This window comes from Fringilla coelebs (genome assembly GCF_963513975.1).
Source record: "Fringilla coelebs genome assembly, chromosome: 5".
NCBI lineage: Eukaryota > Metazoa > Chordata > Aves > Passeriformes > Fringillidae > Fringilla > Fringilla coelebs.
The window spans coordinates 62046849-62071500 of record NC_140033.1 but is presented as its reverse complement, the minus strand read 5'-3'; the positions used below and the strand labels follow the sequence as shown (position 1 = coordinate 62071500).

General features: G+C 44.8%; 1 protein-coding gene across 3 annotated transcripts in view; it reads right to left on the bottom strand.

The window, feature by feature from the left end:
• TMTC1 (transmembrane O-mannosyltransferase targeting cadherins 1) overlaps positions 1 to 24366 on the bottom strand; it is a 139460-nt gene extending 115094 nt beyond the window's left edge. The window contains exons 1-5 of one of the 3 annotated variants that reach the window (XM_084206779.1): positions 23973 to 24366; positions 11883 to 12060; positions 10180 to 10253; positions 8894 to 9070; positions 5952 to 6161 (exon numbers count right to left, since the gene is read on the bottom strand). In XM_084206779.1, the coding sequence (XP_084062905.1) occupies positions 5952 to 6161; positions 8894 to 9070; positions 10180 to 10253; positions 11883 to 12060; positions 23973 to 24280 (947 nt within the window). In that variant the 5' untranslated portion in view covers positions 24281 to 24366. The remainder of the gene's footprint in view (positions 1 to 5951; positions 6162 to 8893; positions 9071 to 10179; positions 10254 to 11882; positions 12061 to 23972) is intronic. The other 2 variants (XM_084206778.1, XM_084206780.1) reach the window with 2 other exon arrangements.
• Positions 24367 to 24652: the final 286 nt, after the last annotated feature.

Below are 24652 nucleotides of genomic sequence, written 5' to 3'. Positions count from 1 at the left end.
AACTTCATTCATAACTTAAGCTTACTAAACAGCAAGGATGACAGAGCCTTAGCAAACCTGCTAGAATTAAAAAAAGCTTGCAACACCACAGAAGCAGCATCCCACGGATCCCAGGATAGCAATGACACTTACCTAATCTGCCACACTGTGCCTCCCCAGGCCTTGGAACTCAGGGTCCTACTTGCCTTTTGGAGCAAACTTGTGTTGTCCTATTCTCAATTCAATTTTAAATATAAATTAAGGGAAAAAAACACAAAAAAAGCAATCAGCCTATAGCCAGTGACAATGCAGCACTTCCTTTTCTCTGCTTTCATAAAGAAGGCAATTGATACCAACCTTTGCTCAGAGCATCACAGACTAGGAGCTTGATCCTTTATTTGTAACATCTTGCAACCCTGAGGACATCACCAGTGAGAGAGGAAGGAAAAATCCTGGGCTGGCTCTACTGCTTAATGCTCCAGATTACTCATTTTGCTTTCCTAAAGAAGAAAAGCATTTTGACTGCTAGGCTCCCAGATGTTGCAGTAAAATCATAAAGAAAGGCTTCATAAAAGCAAGCCTGTTCTCCTCACATCCATGGCTGGCCTTGTCAGGCTAGCATTTTGCAAGTTCCCATGTGAAAGCAGTCCTGGCGTGAGCGGTTCATTAGCATAACAATCTATTCCTGGGTGAAAAACAACTTGCACCTGTATAAACTGTTTTTAGATAGAAAAATGAAAACTATCTCTCACAAACACCTTCTCCTGCACATACCCACACGGAGGCTTTGAGTGACCAGTCGGGACAGGGCGATAACTTGTTACACACCAATAAGTAACTGGCAAGAAAACTACGGAGCAATTGGAGTCACACACAAGGTCTGTAAAACTCTATAAAAAAGGAGTTATGTGAATAAACGGGGGCTTTTTCCCACCATGAAGGAAATGGAGGCCATGTGCTTTATTCCCACACCCAGACCTTTTTCACCACAGACAATCCAAACTGCCCTGGACTTTCTCCACCAGCTTTTGCACCAGTGTTTGCAAAGCCCTTTACACTTCCTTGCTATTTCACTGTTGCACGGCGAGGAACTTTCAGGCCAGAGACAAGTACCCAGGCTTCCTGCCTCATTTTAGTCAGGGGCAAACACACAACATAACCAATAATTACCTCCCTGCTGCTTTTCTCAGAGACACACGTTGCTTTTTGCTGCTGTGCTTTGCATATGACAGCGGCCACCGCTGACCTCCAGGGTGTGTAAGTGCGACGAGGAACAACTCACCAAATTTTAAGAAAGTTTGTACCCCATCTAACAGAAAGTGTTTTCCTCCCACTTTTATAACCCAGGCAGTTTCACACCCACACTTTCCTATCAAACACCCTCTAACAAATTCAAGGAAAGGTGAAGTTTGCACACATGAAAGCCCACATCTGGGAAAGTGTTCACACTGTTCTGTCTTTATCAGATACAAATCTAGGATGTAGCATTGCACTGTGTGGCGTGGGGAAGGAACAGAAATTCAGCTGACACTTCTGCTTTTTGAACAGTAATTTCATGTTTAAGCAGAAATGTGCTATACTATCATATTGGTCAAAAAAGAAAAAAAAAATTAAATCATTGCTACACAAGGATTGGAAATAGAAGCAGGCAGTGAGGAAAAGCCAAGCAATTGCTCCACAGTCCCACACAGTGTGTGCCAGTGCCTTCCCTCCACCTCTCCTTCCCTCATGCTGAAGGACAGCATCTGTTTCAGCTCAACCCCTGACCACGCACACTGCACAGGGACTCGGGGAAGATATGTTATGACCTCAACATATTTTTCCTCATAGTCTATCAAACTTAGGGCCAGCACAGACATCCCTGGAATGCACCACATTCTGCAGAGCATTTCCATCTCCTTTCCCTTGCTACTGTAAGAGGAAACAACGGCGCTGCCAGTTTAGTCATCAGATCACATTTATCCCTGCTACAGCCCTTAGCATTTCATTGGATTTTGGATCAATGGGGTTTTGGGCCTGGTTCCCACAATGCTAATGAGTAGTGAGCTCCCACACTCTCTTTTACACACACAACACAGATTTAAAGTGATGCTGTTGGGCACAACTCCAGGTACACCTGCTCTTTCTGTAATCTGGCAAAAAAAAAATAAAATAAAATAAAGTACATAAATAAAAATAACGAACAAAAAACACCATGCAAGTGTTCAGATACATGGAAAATAGCAGCATTAATTCCAGTCTATGGTCCACTCCAAGGGAAGAGTCTCACCACCAGCAGACACAATAAAAATGAGCTTCTAGGACACCAAAGAGAAACAGAGATTTCAGTTTCAAAAGTATGCAAGCTATTGTGGAGTCTTGTTTTTCAAGAAGCTTAGACTGCAGTCCTCAGCTACTTATACAGCTCAAAACCTTCAGAGTGATTAGGTGGCTTGGAGGTGTTCATGGGCTGGACCACATTTAGCAACACAGAGTGCGAGGCACATAGAACATGGTATAGCCAAAACCCGTTAAGAAAAGAAAAAAAGGTAAAAAAAACAGATCCCAGTTTTCAGTGGCTTCAACAAATCATGAAAAAGAGAATGAGTGTCAATTGCCATTGATAGTGATTTTCAACAGGACACATACCACCCCAAACACAAGTACAAGCCTGACATGAAAGTTCCTGTCTGTCCTTTCCCATTTATATCATATGGAAATGCACACACACTCACAAGCCTCCTTCAGGTTTTAAAACTCAGGGAGATGGATCAAACCCACAAGAGATTCTAGTTAGCTCATCTCAGTAGCATATGCCAGCATTCCCCAAAATTGCAATAAATTGTGGTGATAAAACCTACAACTTCCTCCAGACTAACTCATTCCTTACTCCTAAAGGCAACTGGGACTGCAACCCACATATTCACTGGATAGCTGAAGATAAGAGCAAGTGACAATAAAGAACAAAAATATCTCTGCACCAAGAATTTACATAACTAGCTCCAGTTACTGCTAATTAGACCAATTCCCTTAATTCCTCCATTACAGCTTCCTGCATTTTTCAGCTCTAGTAAGAAGAGGTATCCATAAATTATTATTAAATAGAAACCTACTTGATCACATTACAAGTACTTAAAAGTACAGATTAGTGCCCTACCACTTTATTCTAATTAAAACCTTACAACTAGTAATCTGGTAGACTAAATAAGATACCTGAAGCTACTTCACTGTGCCAAGTCTGTCCACCAATTTTGGAGCTTCTGAAATATTTAAAGCTTTTTTTTCCCCCCATCCTTTTACTATGCAAGAAGACCTACACAAGTCAGACAAATGTGAATTACAAGGAAAAATTGCATAATGAATCTTACAGATTCAACAGCAACTTCATCTTTTCTTTTTTCTTCTATAGCAAGGATTTTATTTTTTTTTAACACAGAACATATTTTAATAGAGAAATTGTATTGAGTTCTTCCTGCTTCATACCAAATAATATGTCAACAGCACAACTCTCACAGGCATGCTTCCCTCTCAGCCACTGGGACCAAGCCAGCTCCACTTTGGGCATCCCACAGCTAACTCTCACACAGCAAGTCATTGCAAGTGTGTTGTACACAGTCAGTCACTTGAGAAGAGAGCAGCTGGGCAGCTTACACCACCATGAGAGCCCCTTTTCAAACAGAAAGCAGCTATGTACATGCAGGGCTTGATTTGCCATGTGCAGAAATCCTTCACAACACTTGAAGAGGCAGCTGCCAAAAAGCAAATGCCAATTGGCAGCGTGGAGGAGCTCACTCTGGAGCCATCCCACGTGCACAGGCTCTCCAGCTCAGCTTCTGCAGCCTCTCCTGAAGAGGCTGGGAGGCGAGAGGCTTTCCCTTTGTGTAAGAAAGGGATGTTCCCAAAAGTGGGGGCAGAGGGAGGGCGTCTGGAAAAAAGTACAAAGCAAAGGAGGGGAGAAAGGAACAGTACAAAGAAACAGGAGTAAAAGAAACAAGGAACAAGATAATGGAACAAGGCAGAAGATGTTTTTTATATTAACCTCCTGCCCCCTGTTGTGGGCATCAGTCTCTCCGTAGTAGCAAGCAACACGACAAGAGGAAACAGCCTCAAGATACGCCAGGGAAGTTTAAAATTAGATATTAGGAACATTTTCTTCACTGGAAGGGTTGTCAACAACAGACTGCCCAGGGAAGCAGTGGAGTCACCATCACTGAAGGTGTTTAAAAGATGTGCAGATGTGGCATTAGGGACATGGTTTAATAGCAGGCTTGGCAGTGCTGAGGTAATGGTTGGACTCAATAATCTTAGACGTCTTTTCCTACCTGAACAATTCTATAATACTATCCATCAGGGAAAACTGAGACAAATACAAGGATCAAAGAGAAAAAAACACTAGCATGTCCTCAGATATTTGTGGGATTCACATTCACTGAACCTGAGAGAAGCAGTGAGAGAAGCAGAGAAAAGAAGGATCAAAACAATTCTTATCTCATTTGCTGCTCCTGCATTGTGGCAAAGTAGAATGCAATATGGAGATTATTTACCCAGAGTGATGGTGTTCTGCTTCCTTGGCCTGTCAGGGTGTTACAGATGGATAATGAGATGATTGGCTCTCGCACTTAAGGGATAACTATTGTGTGAATATTAAGAAAAGCTTTAGTGATGTACAGTTATGTTATTGTGGTTTAGATGTCCTCTGTTCTCCCCACAGTTCCCTCTCCCCCTGTATTGTTGCCATCAGACAGCCTGGGCTGTCCAGGACAGGTAAAAGAAGGCTGCACATGTGTCCCTTACCTGGGGCAGCTGGGGATGGAAAAGCTCAGGGGGTGCAGCATGGCAACACCTGACCTCCAATCCAGGTACAAGCAAGCAGTCTCCACTGATAAATGGCAAAGAAGAGCTGACTGACAGACTTTGGGAGGGGGCAGGGCTGGCTGATGCAACCCCAGGGGTATAAAAGACTGAGCATCCATCTTGGAGATGAACTGGCCATGTGGTGTGCATGAGGGGCACTTCCCAGCGCTGCAGCTTTTTCCTTATGTAGTCCTTGGTTGTATTTTTGTTAAGATTTAATAAACCTTTTTAAATTTTCAAAGTGAGCAGTTGTTTCTCACAAGGGCCAAGCGTGAGTGCAGACTGTCGGTCAGCAGGCAGTCACGAGATTCTGTGCAGTTGAGTGAAGTTGGGTGCTTGGGCAGATTCAGTTTTAGCTGTAATGTAATATAGTGTAATATAGTATAGTGATACAGAATAATAAAGTAATTAATTAGCCTTCTTAATGCAGCCTCAGCAGGGTTTCAGGGTATCCCTGGCAGGCTGCTACAGGTCTGGACAGCACAGCCCTGTTCAGCACAGCCTGTCGGAGTTCCCAAGCAGCTCCCAGCCACAGGCTACCTTAGCAAGTTTAGGTGATATCAGCTCTTTTGTGATTATCAGCTCATTAGTGATTTCAGCTCTTTAGCTTGCTAGGTGCCTTTGGCAGGCACAGGGAGAGAGAGGAGAAGGCTGTGTGAGGTTCAACAGGAGTGTCTTTATCAAATCTTCTGCCGAGGTTCTCAGGGAGAGCTCTTCTGCCAAGCTAGGCAAAAGTAGCCCTTTATATAGGATACAGGGGTTTTAGAAATTGTCCAATAGTAAGGGTCAAAGGAAAGTGACCTATAGTCTTACAGAGAGATAAGCAAGGGTCTGGAGGCAGAAAAAGGGGTGGCTTAGGTCTAGTCATCATCACTTAGCATTTCCTCCTGCTGACCGCCAGGGAGACCTTGCAGGCCCTGTGCCTGCTACACCTTCTGATATCCATGGAGTCAGATGCATCATTCGCTCCCCATCGTCAGGGTTGCCCTGATTTCCAATAGATATTCTCCTCCTTTCTCCCTTAACCCTCCTTCCACCTCCTCCAGCCTTCCCTCTCCGGTAACACAAGAAAAACTACAACAATTTCAGGATAAAAACAGCAAAAGCAAGGGGAAGGGAGCAGGAGTGGGCAGCAGTACCTGCGAATGGCCCAGATGGCCCTGCTGGGCACGGGCAGGCTGGGCTGCTGGCGGGGTGCAGGCGGGTGGCAGGAGCTCCAGGCGCCGCGCTGGGCACAGCGCTGCTGCTGCTGCGGCTGCTGCTTGCCGTTCTCCCGGCCGGACGGCGGCCAGCCCCACGGAGCGGGCACGGGCGGCCGGGAGGGCCTCTGGGGAATGCCCCCGTTCCTCCTGAGAAAAGGCAGGAAAAGGAGGGAAAGGGGAAAGAAAAGGATGTGAGGACTTGTATTCTTGGCGCTTTTACTCATCAGAAGGTTGAAGGCTGTGAAATCGGCACGAGGCGGTATCAAAGTGTTGAAAACGAGAGCGGGCTCCCGGTGTGACCGTGTGAGCAGGGGGTCCAGGATGAGGGAAGAGATGAGAATCTTGACTCCATGTTCAGAAGGCTGATTTATTATTTTATGATTTATATTATATTAAAAACTATACTAAAAGAATAGAAGGAAGGATTTCATCAGAAGGCTGGCTAAGAATAGAAAAGGAATGAATAACAAAGCTCAGACTGACCGAGACAGTCTGGACAGCTGGACTGTGATTGGCCATTAATTAGAAACAACCACATGAGACCAATCCCAGATCCACCTGCTGCATTCCACATCAGCAGAGAATCATTGTTTACATTTTGTTCCTGAGGCCTCTCAGGATTTTTCATAAAATATCATGGCTACATCCCGGTGCTAAAGTGATTTCAGGTTTTATTGTAAGAAAAAGGAAGGCCCAAAGCAAGGGGGGCACGGCCGAGCAGGAGCGCTCCCGCCGAGGACGGAGCAGCGCCGGCGCTGGGGATGTCCCCATGGAGCAGCACAGATTCAGTGGGTCAGGAGCCCCTTTTATCCTGTTTTTTGTCCCTTTGGATTGGTTTCTTTTTGGATCCTTCATTTGCATGAAGGTTTAAGGCGCTTGATTGGCCCATTACGGTTCTGTCCAGGCTGGCTGGGGGGTGGTGCACTTTACTGAGGTGTGTTATGGTACCTTGAGTACCCTATTTCTTACAACTACCCTTTTAAAGCCCTTTTACAATATAATAACCAAACAAACAGTACATGTTTAACAATTATCAACTATTTTACAACAGTTTCTAACCTATTTTTAACAAAACTACAACAGACAACATTGCTTTAATCCATAAAAAAAGCCTTCGTGTGCTGAGAGGACAGTATTTATTAGTTCCTAACTAGAGCCAGAGACTTGACAGCAAGAGAAGATGAGCACTCCTGAATCAAGCTGTTTTCTGGACCTCTGTTAAGATGGGAAGCACTGTGGTGTCACTCCTAATTTTTTGCTCCAGAAAACAAATGATGTTCCACCACTTTTAAACAGGAAACAAATCTGGAGAGGTTGGAGGAAGGAGCAGATGAGTTTTCAGCGGCACATAGAAGGCTGTTTGTTTTCTGCTGCCCCTTAAATTCAAATGCAGTTGTAAAATCTTGAGCATCACAAAGAGATAAATGCACAACACTTGCAACCAGAGGAGATACAAAAACACAGCACATCTGGACTAAAGAGCTTCATTCCTACAAGCTAAATAGTGCCACATCTGGGCAACTGGCCACCACTGAAACAAAAAAATAGCTTGAAGAGACCCCCTGGAATGTGGGCCTGTGGGAAGGGGGAGGCTGAGGAAAGGAGGGAGGAGGAAGGCACAGATTTTCCTCCAGTTAATTAACAGTTGTGTTCCCTTTAGCCAGGCAGCCCCTGAAACACGCCTGTCAGGGTGCAAATGCAAGTGTTAACAAGCAAGCTGGCTGACAGCCCCCAGAAATCTCCCTGGCTACTTGCCCACCAGTCACACCATTAGGAACTACTTATCCAGGGGAAGGAGGAGGAATCCCCTGCCTGCTGATTGCTGGTGCTGCCAGAGGGCAGGTCTGAAACTGGTCTGTCCCCATGAGGGCCTGGAGAAAGGGCCACAGAGGGAGGGAAGCCAGGATGCTCCTGAGAGTCCCCCTCCACCTCCCTGCAGCTGCTGCTCTCACCTTGTGCCAGCTCTGTTCATTTAATTCACTGCAGGAACACAAATTCAGTGTCCTTTTTATAACCCAGACACACACAAGCTCATGTAGGGTGTGACAGGTTCCAGGGCTGGTGGGGCAGCCCCAGTGGAAACACAAAAAATGATATGAGGAGCAAGACCTCCCATTCTCAGGAGCAGTGAGCTCTTACACTCACTCACAGATCTTCACCAAGGATGTTTTGGGAAAAAAACAGATAAAAACCATATATAATGGTTAATATAAAAATATTCTAATAAACCAAGGCTTCTGACTTTGAATGGAGATGGAAAACATCATAGTTATATGTGACACTAAGTGAGTGAGGGGTACGAACTTCAAAGTATTTAATTTTTCTCCAGTGACTTCTGAGAGCTGCTAATTATTCCAATCAGAATTGGATGGGTATTTTCCCTCTTTTTCCATTCTGAAAGGACAGAAAAAATATCAAACCTGGTTTTACTACTAAACAGCATATAACATTTCTAAACCCATTGTGATGGAATAATCAAGCAGACATTATGAATGGAAGGAGTTAAACCAGAGAAACTTTAGGATGTTGATGCTTCAGTCAGGACTCCCACACTAAAAATAAATGTTTGTCTTGCCAGAGTGAATTCAGCATTTCAGGGATCAGTTCTTCACATCTGGTCGATTTACCCAACAAAAGTAATCAGGCAGCAAAAGAGTAACAAAAATTTTAAAATTAAAAAAAAAATTAAAAAAAAAATTATAACCACCACCCCAAAACACAGAATGCAATTGTGGGTCCCTACAAATTTGTCAAATACCATCCATCTAATTCAGCAGGGCAAGTCCATCACCCCCAGTGCTGCATACCATAATAATACGTATTTTAGACTAACAGGTGAAAACATCTGGAAAGCACCATAAGCATAACAAGTTACTTACAATTTGAGTCCATTGTAGGAGAGGGAAAAGAAGTCATAAACCAAGCACACACCAAACACAGTGACTCCAGTTTCTTTCACCAGCATTGCACACGTCCCAAGGAATAAACTAAGCAGCAAAAAGAATGGGGAGGCAGTGGGAGGGAAATGTTCCCCAACATAAAGCTGATCCACACTCCTGAAAAACAGAATTGACATAAAATACTTTAACTTCTCTGCTTTTATGTTTACTGCAGTCACACAAATACTGAGACACTTTCCCTTAATGCCTTAAGATGGCTGAGACAAACATGTCAAGACATGAACAATCTAAAATGAGAAAAGGCTTAGCCACAGGACAGGGAGGGAGGATGAAAATATGGGGAGCTGCTGCAATTCTTGGGGTGAAACAAAGACAAGCAGAAAAATAAAGTAGAATTGAAACAGTCAGAGGAAGGCAAAGTACAGAGAAGGCAGGAAAACACCTGCTTTCTGTCATGTGGAACACACATGCTTAATTCTCCTTCTGGGACAAAAAGCACTAGGCAAGCAAAAATTCCTCCATCCCACCCACATTCCCCTGAGTCAGAGACGTGTCCTAATCACTAACAGACTGGGCAGCAAGCCCCTATCACAGGGGAGAAGGAAGGAAAGAAACAGGCAGATTCCTGTGGGGTCACTGTGCTTCACACCTTCTGAAGAAAACAGCACTGTGGGTTTGCAGCAGACAGCCCCAGAGGGATAGCAGCAGTTTTTCCCTGTGGCTGTGATGACATGGTGCTATTTCTGAATGCAAACAATGTTATTTCAAACTGCAAATAATGCAAAAGGTGCAGAAACCCCATCCAAGTAAGCTATTTCTGTATCTACACTGTTCAGTTACAGTTTTAGAACACAGAGCAGCAAGCAGTGCCAAGTTTTCACCTGAAAAGGATGACTAATGGTCTAGACACACTCCTTAACTCTCTGAGACCAGGGGTTCCAGAGTCCCACAGTCACAGCGTGCATTTGAAAGGCAGCCACGTGTCTGTCTGCTCTTCACTCTACACACAGACCATTTCTTTACAAATTTTACAAGCCCTCCTCTGTTGTATGGTCAGCAGCAATGTCAGTGGAAGAGGGACTGTCAGTGTTGACTCCTGGCTTAGTGGTTTTTTGTTCTCATAAACATCACCATGGCTGCAAGCAGAGGCCAGGACACTTCCATACAGCAGAGCAGTGGGAAGCACCTCTGCCAACAACCATGAAACACTGACAGCTGCCTCTGGTCCCCTCCTCAGAATAAAGAATGTCATGATTACCACGTACCTATTATAGGAGAGAAAAGCCAACAGAAAGAGTAGACAGGCGAGGACATCTGCTCTGCCTACTATACCTGTTACCTGAAAGGAAAGGAGACACACAGGTGTAAAAACACATCTAAAAGAGTAAAAACACTCAGTGACTGCCTCAATAATCCATGCTCAAAGCTACTAATTTTAAGTTTTTGATCTTTCAGTATTATCCTCCCTCCGCATACCAAAATGTTACTTGTAGGACAGTGCAGGGTATGCTCAGTTTTGACTGCTGTATCTCTAGCTTGGCAAAACAAATGAGTAAGCCAACAGTAAAGTCATTTCTGACTTAATAAAATATTAATTAAGCTATATAGAAAATGCCAATTTTAAGGATTTGTTTTAATTTTGTATAATAGGCTTAGATGAGAAATGCATCCAATTCCCAGTTTGTTAAAGAAAATTACTTACTAAATAAGTAACATTGGAATGAACTTTATCACAAAAAGGGACAGGATAGAATTTATAGAATTTATTCCTCCTGAACAATCTGAGTTTGCAAGAGTTTCTTCCTACAGATTAATGAACAAAATCTTTTTATAAAAAAGGGAATACTGAAGAAGAATAGATAAACACTCTTTTTTACAGTTATTTGAATATCCTATTTCATGAGGATCTAAAAATCACCCATAAAGCAAATAAAAGGCCCTTTGAAATCTTGGCCCTTTTGAGATTACATAATTAAGTTATATTCAGAGCTCTGGCATTTATTTTAACCTTTTAAAGTTCTGACCCAGACAAAAATAAATTCCAAGAGCGCCTCATCTAAAACCTCCCTTAAAATATAAAGCTGCATTATCAAAAGGAGCCTAGCTGATTAGTTCACACAACACAGCACAGGGAGTAACTCCAAAGCTTGTGGCTTTTTGTTATTAAGGTAATCTCCCCTCAAAAGTTCTCAGCCACAGGAGCAGTTTCCCTCCCCCATTTACAAAGGCTTGCAATGAGAGCAGTGTGATGTCAGTGGTATCTCAGCTAATGAGAGCATTTCCTTTTTACAGTGTGGAGAGCTGGACATCACCCTTCCTTCTCCAAGACAGCAAGACTCCTTTTAGCTATACAAGTGTCTCCTAGTGCTAACAGACTGCAGTTTTGGAATGATTACATCTTTAAATGTTTCCTTATAACAAACAGATTCCAGTATGAGCTGTTGTTCTAGAAACTTATGCTGGTGTTCGTGAACAACTTTTTTCTGGAAAGGATTCTCCTAGCTTTTAATTGAAATAAATATAAATTAATCCATGGGTCACACCACCTCTGTCTGACTGAGCTCCTCCAGAATGCACATGAATACATGCTGCCTTCACTTTTCCTCCCTAAAACTGATGGCTATAGGAGATGACTGAAGGCATGCAACAATATCCCAGCAGGAGAGCACAGCCTCACTGAGGTCTTTGGTTTCAGAAAACTCCTGACTGTCCATTTATTCCCAGCATGGCTGATTAGGACCAGCATTTAGAATTCAGTTCCAGAGCACAAAGACTGCAAGTATGAATGCGCTTTTTCCTTAATGACTCCTACAAATTATTTTAAATAGAGTACATTCTCACCTCTGCTCCCCCACAGCAAAAAAAATCACAAGTACAACATTCTGTATGACTCAGAGGTTTCCTTAAAAAAAAAAAATTAGAATTTTGAAGAATTAATTTATTTTTAGGCTTGGTGGCACATACTTACAGCCTCGGTGTGAATGGGATGCACAGCAAAGAAGAGCGCCGTGACAAAAGCGAGCCGACAGTCCTTGAACACAGCTTTGTCACAAGTGTACATCAGCACAAGAGTCACCAGACAGTGTAAAATTACATTCACTGCGTGGAAATACAAGGGGTTCATGCCAGCCAGTAATATGTTTAACCTGTAAGGAAACAAAACAAAACCACTGCTAGATTTGAGAGATCTTTTAACAGCAAGGCACCTTTCAAATACTCTAAATCATGCCTTTCGCCACATTGGCAGTCATCTCATGCCAGTGCTATTAAACTAATTACTCTGAACTTTGGTTTATTTCATTAAAGAGAAACCATTTCCCCTATTTTTCTATTATGTGGTTGTGTTTGGCAGCCCTTTTGACAGAGATGGGAGAGTCCTGTGCCCTCCCAGCAGAGTTTACTGCAGTGAGACCACGCCTGTGCTTCCTGAGCAGCAAATCACCCTGGCCAGCATCATGGCACTTGTCCTATTTCCCTGTTGGCACCTTCTGCGGTTCTGTTGGCCACGTGGCAGCTTTACAACGTGGGTAGTTATTTTCTGCTCTAGAACAGATTCTTTTGCCCAGGAGCAACCAAGACAATGACTTGGTAAGGTGCTGAAGCATCTGCTTAGCATAACAGGGGCATTTATTCCCATTTAACTTTCAAAACAGTGTCACACGCTGAAGGTTAAGCCTTTATTTAAATGATTTACTGGCATAAAGAAGTTGGTCTAATAGTTCACATCATTTCTATAAGGACATTGATGGCAAAGATAAGCTAGCTAACACCACCCTAGACTCAGCGACACAATTAGGGTTCATTATTTGTGTCGATCATAAAAAAAAATAAAATGTAACAAGCTGTTATGACATTTGTTTGACAGCATGTATTAATACATTCTTCTGGTTACTGTTTTTTTTACAGCCAGCTTGCTTAACAGCTGCTGACAAGCCTTGCTTACACACTGTTGAAGATAATTCACTTAAGTATTAACAACATCTGCACATTTGGACAAACATATATATATATATATGGATCTACATAAATATACACACATACACATGGTGCCTATCTAGGGAAGACTCCATATATGAACAAGGAATATGGAAAAATGTCTAACTAATGTTGAAGGATTTTTTTTTCTAAACAAAAGACAAGATAACCAGTGAAAAGAAGACTCAATCTAAATATTTTACATGCAGCTGTAAATATGCTATAGGGTCAATAATCCTTCCTGTTGTTACTAAAAGACTCCAGGTCTCCCATGACAAGCACAATGCACAGCAAGGCCACTGAGCTGTTGCTACTATAAAAAAACACCTTAGGTGTTTTTGTGAGACAGAGGAGGTGTGAAGAGGTCTGTGAGAGCCAGACAACTTTTTTTTTTTTTTTTTATAAATAACTCTCTACATTTCTTATTCATAAGCAAGGAAGTGCTAGATGTCCTGGGTTCAATTTTCCAGGCCAATCCAATTTTACCAGACCAAGAGTCTTACTTGTGCATTCCTGCTGTGCTCCTACTGGAGTGTTTGTGGAGGCAACAGATGAAACCCAGAGAGTTTGTGAAAAAGTGAGATTTTGGCATGACTTGACCTTTCCCTTTGAAGTATGGGTTGATGCAGTTACATTTTGACAAGACATCAGTCTGTGTGATTCAAGAATACACAAAGAGTTCGGAGGTTTTTCCTTTTTTTATCCCATTTCTCCTGCAAGCCACTTCAGGGCAGCAACATCCATCACTTTCCCTTATTTCTACCAGCACTGAATGACAAACCACAACAAATGGCAGCAACACACACCCAGCCAGAGCTTCAGCTGCAAATACACTGCAGCAGCAGGAGCCCCCAGGCCAGAATCTTGTTTTCAGCACTGGGCTGAGGGGAACAAGGGGCAGCACGGGGCCACCCTGCCCCTAAAGGAGCCACAGTTCACTCCAAGACACCTGCAGATGTGCACAACCACAGGGACCCTCTGCAGGAGACATTCTTTATACAAATAAGTAATTTCTGGCTGTATATCAGCTGAAGCAGCGTCCACTGGTCCCCCTCAAATGCCAAAGTGTGATCTGGGAACCTGATTTCTGGAGAAAGCAGGTGCAGGCAGGTGAGGACAAGTGCTCAGGATATCAGGTGATATGAACTCATGCACCAAAAGGGGAGACATTCTCATTTAGGTGGCCAAGTTGTGAGAAACAATCACTACACTCATGACATCTGGCAGTACTCTTGACAAAGCTATCATGAGTCTCCACGGATCATATCTGATCACTTCCCACCCTGCAAAACAGGTCTGCTGGCAGGAGAGGCAGAACTTTACAGGTAAGGGATCTTCCTACCCCCATCAGGTTCCCCATCCCAAAGGTGGGGTGAGTCCTTCACACCCCTTCCTAGGGTGAACATCAAGTCAATGAGGCTTGTAAGCTGGGAGTTACCTGATGTAAATTACTGAGAACAGCTCTGTAAAAGCATCAGCCTCGCAGCCTGGCTGCTCCCCTGTGTGTTCTTTAAATAAATAAAAAACAGCAGAACAAAACACAAACATAATACCATGCTATTCAGGTAACTCTTTCACTAAACAGCAAAATCAGCCTGCAAGTGTGTTTTAAATACCATCTTTGGTGGTCCATGAACACTAAACATGAGCGTGTGCAGGTGCTAAATTCACACCAGCGCTTTTTGCTGCTAAAGCTCTTTGTCATAAGAAATTAGGCCACATGGCAATGAAGGAAACATTCTTTCGTCCTGAAACAATCCCAGCAGAACAATGTTGAAATGTTAGCAGTGGTTAAATTTATTGTATGTCAAAAATCTGGGTCTTCAAACAGCTCTAATCCAAGTCACAAGAACTCTGCAAAGCTGCCCAGCTCACACAGCCATGGGGGAAAACAGGCAGCCTGCTATGGAATGCCAAATTTGCTCCACTGCAAGGAACTGTGGAGGAACTTCTGGGCAAGGGAGCCAAGAAGGGGATGGGTAAATAAAAAATTACTTCTCTCCTCTTAATCTTTAATTCCCTAACAGAGAGAGTCAGTCTTGTTTACTGGCAGCAGCATGCAGCAATTATACACAGTAGATGGTTCAGCAAACAAAGGAAGTAAAACAGAGATATGAATCTCAAAATTAAGGAAGAAGTGGTCTTTCTCCAACATAATGTTCATAAACAGAAATTCTGGCAAACAAAAACTGCACTACACTGGAGGGAGGTAAGGGTGGTGTTGTCCATGTATTTCCATACTTATCCTGCTCCACAAATGGGGAAAATCCTATCATGTAGCCATTTCTGTATGAAGATCATAACCTCTGCCTGAGCTAAAGCACAGCTTGTAAGACACATCTTACAAAGATTCCACCATGCACTGAAAGTGGGTATCACTTTGCATAAACTTTGCCATATTTAACACACAATTTGAACAGGAAAAGATCATCACAGGAAACTTAATCTGTCCGTATGTATTAAATTAATGTATATAAATCTGCATGTGAGCCTTCCTTATAAAAATTGTGGGGGTTTTATGAGGTATGGGATGCTGTGAGACTTTCCATTAATTGTTACTTCCACATCCTGTGGCCTTGGTAGAACACACAGCAAAGAGAGGCTGGGCTGTATGAACAGGCTGCTCCTCAAAACAGAGATGTGTTTGCAAACTGCATCCTAAAGATCTGTGGCTGAGCACAGAAAGTGATAACACTGCTAGGAATAGAGACCCTCAAAAGAGGAGACACAACCATCTCAGACATGGGGGTCGTTCCTCAGAGGAGCCACCCACTAAACACTCGGAGAAGAGTTTTTACTGCTTTAACATCTCTGCTGGAAGATTCCCTGGAAGCAAAGATTCTGCCAAACCTCCTGCAAAATGGCAAAGGGCAGTTCAAATGTAAAGGCCCTCAGAAGACCCAGAGTAAGGAGGAGAAGAGCACCAAAGTGCAGTCTCTCAATACCAGGTGACATTGACAGGTCTCTTCTAATAGAACTGACCAGCATCAACCCTGCCACCACCAAAACAAAAATCTGAGTACAGAAATCTCAGCAGTGGCCACATGTCCCACCAGGGCAGACAGGCTGCACTGAAACACGTATTCAAGCCAAGACTCAGCACTGTTTTTGTGCCCAAGTGTTGCAGCATGTGTGGCTCAGCATGTCACACCCAAGGCAGAAAACTGCCCAAAATACACACCCATGCAGGAGGTACACCAAACAAGAAATCCCTTGATTTTGTTAAGGCTGATGGATGTTTTCCAGGAAGAGTGGAAGAGTATAGCTTGCTTTGCCACATGCAGCAGTTTTTCTACTCCATCCACTCTTGGAAAAGGAATCACACAGCTTCACTCCCAGAAAAGAGAGACTTCCACGGGCAGCAGCCTTCTGTTGAAGGTTCACTGAATAGAGGCTGTACAACAGCTCTCCAGAAGAAAGCAAATCATTCTTATGACCTCCATCAGTACCATCAGACGTCCTGCAGAGAAGCTGTCAGGGACACATCAACTCTGGGTAAGCAATTCCCCACAGAGGTCCTGGAAATGAAGTGGGACTCTGTGGATTCATCCTCACAGACTCAGAATCAGAGGGGTCTGTGCTGCAAGAGCACAGGCTCACAGACAAATTCCATACAGACCCAGTTCTTTACAGTACATAATCACCAACACCCCCACCCCAGCTCTAATATAGTGCTTTTCATTCACTTGTACACATGAAGATTCATTCAACCTTTTTTAAGGCCTCTTATGATTTAATAATATTGTATACTATAATTGGAGAGTTTCTCTTTTTATAGACTTTGTTATTATCCCTGGGCAGCTCTTGTTTAGTTTAATCTGTTTTATTATTTTCAAAAGACTAACAATGAAACACAACATGTTATGAAATAGAAATGCAAAGGATAATAATGGTAATTTGTTATAGTAAGTAACACTTAATGGAAAGTCTCACAGCATCCCATACCTCATAAAACCCCCACAGTTTTTATAAGGAAGGCTCACATGCAGATTTATATACATTAATTTAATACAGAAGGATGGATTAAGTTTCCTGTGATGATCTTTTCCTGTTCAAATTGTGTGTTAAATATGGCAAAGTTTATGCAAAGTGATACCCACTTTCAGTGCATGGTGGAATCTCCTTATAAACTCCACAGATGCATGGACTTCGTGCCAAGAAAATGAGCACTTGCACTCCAAAAGAGGTGCAGCTGCATCTGTGGCAATAATGGTAAAGGCTCTGTGTGGAAACAGCTCAAAGATTAATGGAAAACCTGTAGCAGTAAACAAAATAAGCCCCTTTGCACTGGTGTTCCTGCAATGGCCACTTTCCAGCACAAAGTGCAAGAGCACTGGGTGCTGATTTGTGCTGATAATCTCCCCACAGTGCAGTGCAATGCCTGAGAATTAAATGGACAATAATGCTTAAAAGGCTTGGTCCTTGATTTGCTGTAATGGCAATGGGTGACAAGACAGAGGCAGTATCAATTCCCACCTACAGCCTTTGCCTCAGAGCACAGGAGTCATCACTTACAAGAGGTAAGTGCAGGCATTCAGAGCAGGTTATTGCCTTCCAGCAGGGGTATGGAAAGAAAAAAGAAATCACAATTAGACTGGGAAGAAGCAGCGCCTTGAAGGTGGCAAATGTGCCAGGGCAGAATTTTCTGGTAAAATCACAGCAAGTGTGGTTTGATGATCATTTCTGTTGCAAATAACAAGGGCACCACTCACTCAGCTTTAGGTTTGCCCCCACATTGGGCCTTGGTAAACTAGAGAACAAAAATATCTATATGATGGCAAGCAACAAAATTACAAACCAGGTATCATTTTATCTAGATAGTGAACAAAATGCAGTTTGTCTTAAAAAATATTCTTAAGTACCACCTCAGCAAGAACTGAGGAAATGAACATCTCATGAACCTCTTCAGCAGCCATCCATCAAAGTGTGGGGAGAAAAAGGGATGAGATGCGACCCAAAACCAAGCTAGGACAGTCACTCATCAAGAAGAGAAAGCAACAGAAACCAAAATCTAGTATAAAGTTATTAGTCCTAAAGACAGTATTTCAAACTGGATGCAACAGTTCTTCACCAAATATGAAGTTTGAAATATAAGTTGAAGACCATGAAGGAAATGCCATTCCAACTTACAGAGAAGCACAGAAAAAAGGTACAGTGAGTGAAAAGAGAACACACTTTTTTCTTTTCCCTTTCTTTCTTTAAGACTGTGAGACAATAAAGAGAAAGCCCAGGAAAGCAGTCAGAACAGAGTGAGGAAATGCAGAGAAATGCCTTTAGGTAACCAGCAGCAGGCAGAGTACTTTATTTTCATGGACTCTAAAGAGTATTGACAAGGATGCTCCTGTGGGCAAGAAGGCTGGTCGAAAGCTGAGACTTTTAGGTAAAAGATGGGCAAAGAAAATTAATGGTGACACAGGTGCAAGAGGAACAGAATGCCCAATGAGAGAAAATCCCCAGGAATTGGTAGGCATTAAATAGAGACAAGACACCACTGAAGCAAGCAGCAAAGATAAGCATGACTGCATCCACCCCAGCCAAGTCCTTCAGGAGAATTAGAGAACTCTTTCTCTCATAAAAGGCTTTAAATTCAAGGGACAGGCAAATTTTATTCAGGGCTGACAAAATGTGAAGGCAGACTCCTACATGCTTTGTACACACCTCTCCTACTGGGCAAACCCTCACCTCTGGGCTTGGCTGCAAGCAGCATGACAGCATGGACCCCAGCCAGGTCTGCACCCTCCATCCCTGGGCAGGGAGCCTCCCCTCACCCTTCACAGGAGTCCTGTCCTCCTCCCAGGGAGTGCAAGCAACCCCAGAGAAACACAGCCCAAACTTAGACCCACAAACATCAGGCACTTGCTACAAAAATTACATTTGTGAGGGAGACTTTCTGTGCACCTGAAACTGGGGGGAAAAACCTAAGCTTTGAGGCACCAAGCTTTGGAAGACACCGAAAATCGCAGCAAGGCATTCTGCTCTGGGTCAAAAGAAATGCTTATGTGCTTAGAGATGTGTCTGTATATTCCAGCTATAACACAAGCCGTTTTACAAAAGTGTCTGCTTTTCTTCACCAAGCCCACCTCATCCAGTGTGGCTACACCAGCACTGTATCAATTTCATGGCAGGTATCACAGTAGCAGTGTGGAGAGTGACTGCCACAGCATGAGTAGAAATAGTAGACTAAGCTGTACAAGAGAAATACTGACACAATCTTAAACATTGTGATGTTCAGAGTGAAGAAAATACTTGTGCACTGTGTATTTAACCTGACACATTATAGCTCCACTATATTACCCTGTACTGTCAAGCTGTAATATAGCATTAAATCAATAACAAAGAAAATGTAAGGTCTTTTTTTCTTCCCCAGGTTGTTTTGGTTCTCTTAAGCTCCCTGTCCTTGAAACTTATGCCATGGATACAGCTGAAAAAACAGAAGGATCAGCTGTAAACAACCAGATAGATCAGAAGGCTGACAGTGAGTTATAGAATCAGTTCTCTCTCTGGCTATGTATTTACCTCTAACCCAAGCTCACATTCACTTAAGGCTTTGATCCAAAGCCACTGGAGCCTCACAGGAGGCTCTCAATGCCAACCCAGAATACTGAGCCTCTGCTGAAGGGCCCTATTTACTCCCCAGGCAGGTACATACCCGAGCCATCACTGGCCAGCAGCCTTGGTGGGCAGACCTGGAAGGTTACCCATGCTGCAGTCAGCACCTGAGCACAGCCCAGACTTTTTAATTTATCTTTTTCTTTTTTTTTTTTTTTTTTTCCCCCAGCTAGAGTACTAGTAGGATGGCTCTCTGCACAAACTGTGTCTTTTCTTGTCTTTTCAAATTCCCTTTGCAGCTTACTCCCCCTCCAGCTCCTCTCCTCAAGGAGTGGAGTGGACACTGGCACCCTCCCCAGAGAGCCAGGCACATTCCCAGCGAACAGTCACTCCCACCTCCTTTGAGGAAGACCAGGTATCTGCTGTGCTTCCCTGCCATGCCATCCTCCCAAGTCTTTGTCACAGCCACGTGTCCTAGATGTGTCACTGCCTTTTCTTCTGTCCCTGGTGGGCTGTTCCTTGGGGCATCCCTCACCAGCATCTGCCTTGGCACCACCACCAACGAGGCTGAGCACACAGGGCCTTCACTTGTCAGCCACCTGCAAAGCAGGAGGCTCATATCTGGTTAAATGTCTCTACATCTCGGCATACAGGGGGTTTGAAAGGCTTCATTCTCACCATTTTCTATCACTGTGTACCTTCACTGTGCTGCTGGCTACCCCAAATCTTCATCACCTGTGTTTCTGGGTTGGAGAATCTATCTAAATGGAGATTTGGCAGACAGAAAGAGAAAGAGGAAGGGAGACAGCATTGAGGATTGCACCTTCTGCTTCAGCAGCTGAGAAAAATCCTGCAAAACCACTGGAAACAAGGAGTAACTGAAGTGCTACTGAGGGAATAAATGATTCAGTGAACTTCTGTTAGTGGAGGCAAGGTGTAAGACAGAAAGCACTCGGTTTAAATATAAATCCTGACTGAATTACAGAACTGGCAGTTCTCTTTTTCCCCCTTTTTTTCTACCTTTCATCTTAACATTTTATAGGGAAGACACCAAAAGATAGTATGTTCTGAGTCCAGAAAGTTGCCTTCTTTAGAAAGAAGTATATTGAATCACTTCTTAGAGAAGAAAACACCTGCAGGTAAGTAAGCCAAAGTGATAGCAGCTGGAGAAGAGAGCATGAAGGAAGTTTTTCTGAAGGACTAAGCAAACCCACTGCCTACCATCTCAGCTCCTGTGCAGATGAGGAGTTCTGCTAGACCTGTCACCTAACAGTTAACCATGTGTAACAGGAATGCTTCTGAACCAGCTCATTCAGCATTCCTTTATTTTATAGAAGTCAAGAGAAAAGGTAAGAGAAGTTCAAAGACACAAAACAGACATTATTTAATTCAACAGTCCATATGGAGGCTTTTTCCCCCTTCTGATGTTAACCCACACAAAACAGTGCAGCAATTCTGTGAATATTTCAAGTTTTGCTTAATGGTTCCAGTGGGCCACTCTTTTTTCCCTCTGATCATTCATACTGTCAGATCCAGTGTGAATAATGTCAAATACTTGAGCTCTTTTCACTGTTTGGCTCCAGAGCATTAGTCTACGGGAATGAGGACTGTCACTTATGATTTCCAATTCATCAGGGACACTGAACTACTGTTACACAATTTCAGCAATGTCTGCTTCAGATTTTTCTGACAGATGGGTGATAAATTTTTTTAATTGAGATCATTTCAGGAATATGTAGCTTATATGTAGGATATGTTCAGCCTAATGAGAAGTCCACAGGGCATTTTGAGTCCTGCCTCTTACCTCCACAGCCACAAAAGGCAGAAAAGAGACAAAGTTTCAGTAGATTGATGAATCTGTAGATATAAATTTCAGCCCACCCTTCACATCTGTTCTGTACAGGCAGTTTGGAGATCTCCCAGATTCTTTAATCTTAATACAGCAAGATGCAAAAACAAGCCTTTACAGATGAAACTTTCATGCAAGAGAAGTAGAGCCACTAGGCTGATCTAGATTCAGGCTGCTATTGAAACGCCTTGGATTTGACCAAATTAGCACAACAACAAGATAAATTAAATAAAACAAGCAAATCTACAAGCAATAAAGATACCAGAATACTTTGGTCCTCTCTTCCCTCCTTCCTGCACACATCACACAATTTTCTCAAGTATCTTAAGCGGGTGGAGTAAATTCTAACAAAAGTATTAGCAACATTCATTTCCATTCTGTTACCTATCAGTTTCTGCTAAGCTTTTGACAAGAATCAGGGCAAATCCTTTTTTTCCTTCTGCAGGAAGACAGAGAGCAAGCAGCAACCTCCTGCTGGGCAAGGCAGGGGCGGATGCCTCAGGCAGGCAGAGCAAGGCTCAGCCACAGGTTCAGCGCTGCTCGGCAAAAGCTGCCCGAGGCTTCTTTGGAAGCGCCGGGTTTCACTGAGGATTCACTCCACCCCGTTCTCAACATCTTCCTCTGACACCCTACTGGTAGAAATGAAATGGGAAGAATGTGGAAACTGAAAGGATAATTGGGACGCAGCGGATATCATCTCCCTCTGCAGCCAGGGAAGATAAACGATTCCTTCCCTATTCCAAATGCAATGCCAAGTGGTGAACAAATGACTCTGCCTTTGACCCAGTGTCTTGGCTGTATGGTTATTATAAGCATTGAGGATTAAATCTTCTTCAAAAAATTAGTGTCACTTCCCTTCCAGAAAGGACTAGGCAGAGACAGCACTTCATCCTTTCTTGACACACACCCCTTTAAACAGCAAAGGCAAAACCAGTTCAAATGCATATAAATGGGAACTAGAACATTTCGTTTCCGTTTCGTTATTAAAGTTTAAGTTCCTTTTAAGTTCATTAGCATCACAATCTCAATCCTGCAACCTGATCTAGGAGGCCAAGTCCAGCACTCCAGCACTAATATTGCGTGCAACGAGGTCAGTGGTGATACACACACGTTCACTCTTCCCTCCAACTACCCCCAAGCATGCTGCTGGAGGAATGGATTAATTACATGGATCCCCAATCTACAAGAGTTTGGATGGGCACACAATGGAGAGAGAAGGCACTCTGTGTGCACAAAGCCAGCTCTGCCTGCAACTATCTACTCCCGCCTTGCTCTTTACAGAAATGTGCTGAGATGCCCCTCAAGGAGAAGGTACCAAACCTGTTCTAAAAAATCCAGCTTACAAGGGTCTGTGCTATTCAGCTTTCCTTTATGAGGAGCATACCAGCTTGTGCCCAGACAGCCAATACTGATGGCTCTTGGCTCCAAGTCCACCTTTACAACCAAAGAGCAGCAAGTGCTCTGCAGGAGTGCCAAAGGGATGTTTCATTTCCCAAAACTGCTCCCGCTTCACAGAAACACTCAATTTCCACATATTCATGAAATTCTATTTATATATCCGGTGTGCTAATGAGTTACTCAATCAGCAGAGTGAACCAGGAACCGGTAACACATCCCCTGGCAGACTTGCCAATGCCCGTACTCTTTATTCCCAACACCTGCTCTAGTTTGTAATGAGCATCTACCGATCACCCAGCACTACACATCACTCAGGCACACCACCAGTTCTTCAGCACAGCTCTCTGCAAACACATGTATCATTTCTAAATGCTAAAATGTGCTAAATATTCATCATTGCTAATGTTTCATCAGAATAAATTAAATAGAGAACAAGCTAATGGAAAGAATGACAAACTGTATGGATTGTGACTGAGCTGATTTGCCACAAATTCTTTTCTTGGGGGAGAGAGGCCAGCGAAGGTTTGCTTTCTAGGATTAGCGAAGGTAGCTGTCACTTTACTGCCGCTCAACTTCCCTTTATTCCTGTAAAACCGAAACTCCTCCTCAACAACTTTGCCCGGTACACGGGGAAGGAACACCTGAAGCAGGGAGGCTGCAACTCCGCGACTGACAAGGGAGGCTGGCAGCTGCCAGGAGGGATGCACGGAACGGCGCGGTACCCGCGGGGCTGACCCCTCCACTTAGCGCAAAGAACAAAGGCAGAGATGAGATCACTACGGGTCTGTTTCAAAACACAACGCGGGAAGTTTCTGGCACGATCACTCAATTGCGGAAAAAAGGTACTCGAGATAAAGCACAGGAAGAACTCACGAGGAATTCATGTGAGCACCTTCCCCAGCCAAAAGCGATTTCTGAAACGCTCCGCTTTCCCTTTAATCCCTCCCGCAGCCCGGGGAAGAGGCGCCACCTGCTCCCAAACGGCCGGCAAAGAGAGGCACTTGCCGGGAGAGCGGCGGACTCCTCCGGAGCGTCGCCTCATCGCTTCCCTTCTCCGGCAAACTTGCCCCGGCTCGGGCCGCGGGACCGCACCGGCGGCCGAGCCCCCGCCCGCCCCCCGTCCCGCAGAGCCCCGGGCAGAAATGCTGAATCACGAAGCCGAGGGCGCGGGACCGGGGGGCTCTCCCTGACCCCCACCCGGGGCCGGCCGCCCCCGCCCGCCCGGACACGGAGCCGGGAGAGGGTCTGTGCAAGTTAGAGCCCCCCGCCAGCCCCGCCGGCACTCACTTAAAGGTGAGGACGCAGAGGGGTCGGTAGGACTTGTGGCTGGTGTTCTCGGCCATGCGCTTGCCCCAGAAGTCGTTGGCGAAGGCGGAGGACACCGGGGCGGCCGCCCGCACGTCGGGGTTGTTCACGATGGCCCAGACGTCGTCGTGCACGAACTCGCCCCGCAGGGAGTTACCGTAGCAGAGGGCGCACAGCCCCGCCAGCACCGCCGCCGCCGCCGCCCCGCCGCGCCGCCCGCCCGCCGACGGGCAGGGGGCCGGCGCGGCTCGGTCCCGGCTGCGGGAGCCCCGCGCCGAGCCCGTCACCATGGCGCGGGGCGCCGCGCCGGCTGCCCCGGCTGCCCCGGCTCCGCCGCGGCGCGGGGAGGCAGCGGCGCCCGCATGGTGCGGGGCGGGCAGCGGGACCGCCGCCGGCCACTCGCGCTCTGCCGAGGCGCAGCCCGCCCGGCTGCAAATAAACAGCGGCCGCCTCCCCGCGCCATCCCTTCTCCTCCTCTTCCTCCTCCCTCCCCCCCGCGCCCCCTCCCGCACGCATGCTCCTTGCCGCGCTGTCACACCGCCGCCACCTCCTCAGCCCGTCGGCGCGGTGCGCTCTGCCCGCCCGGGGCTCTGCCCGCGGTGCGCTCTGCCCGCACAGCGCGGAGGGAACGCGCCCGGCACGGCCCGCGGGCGGGGAGCGCA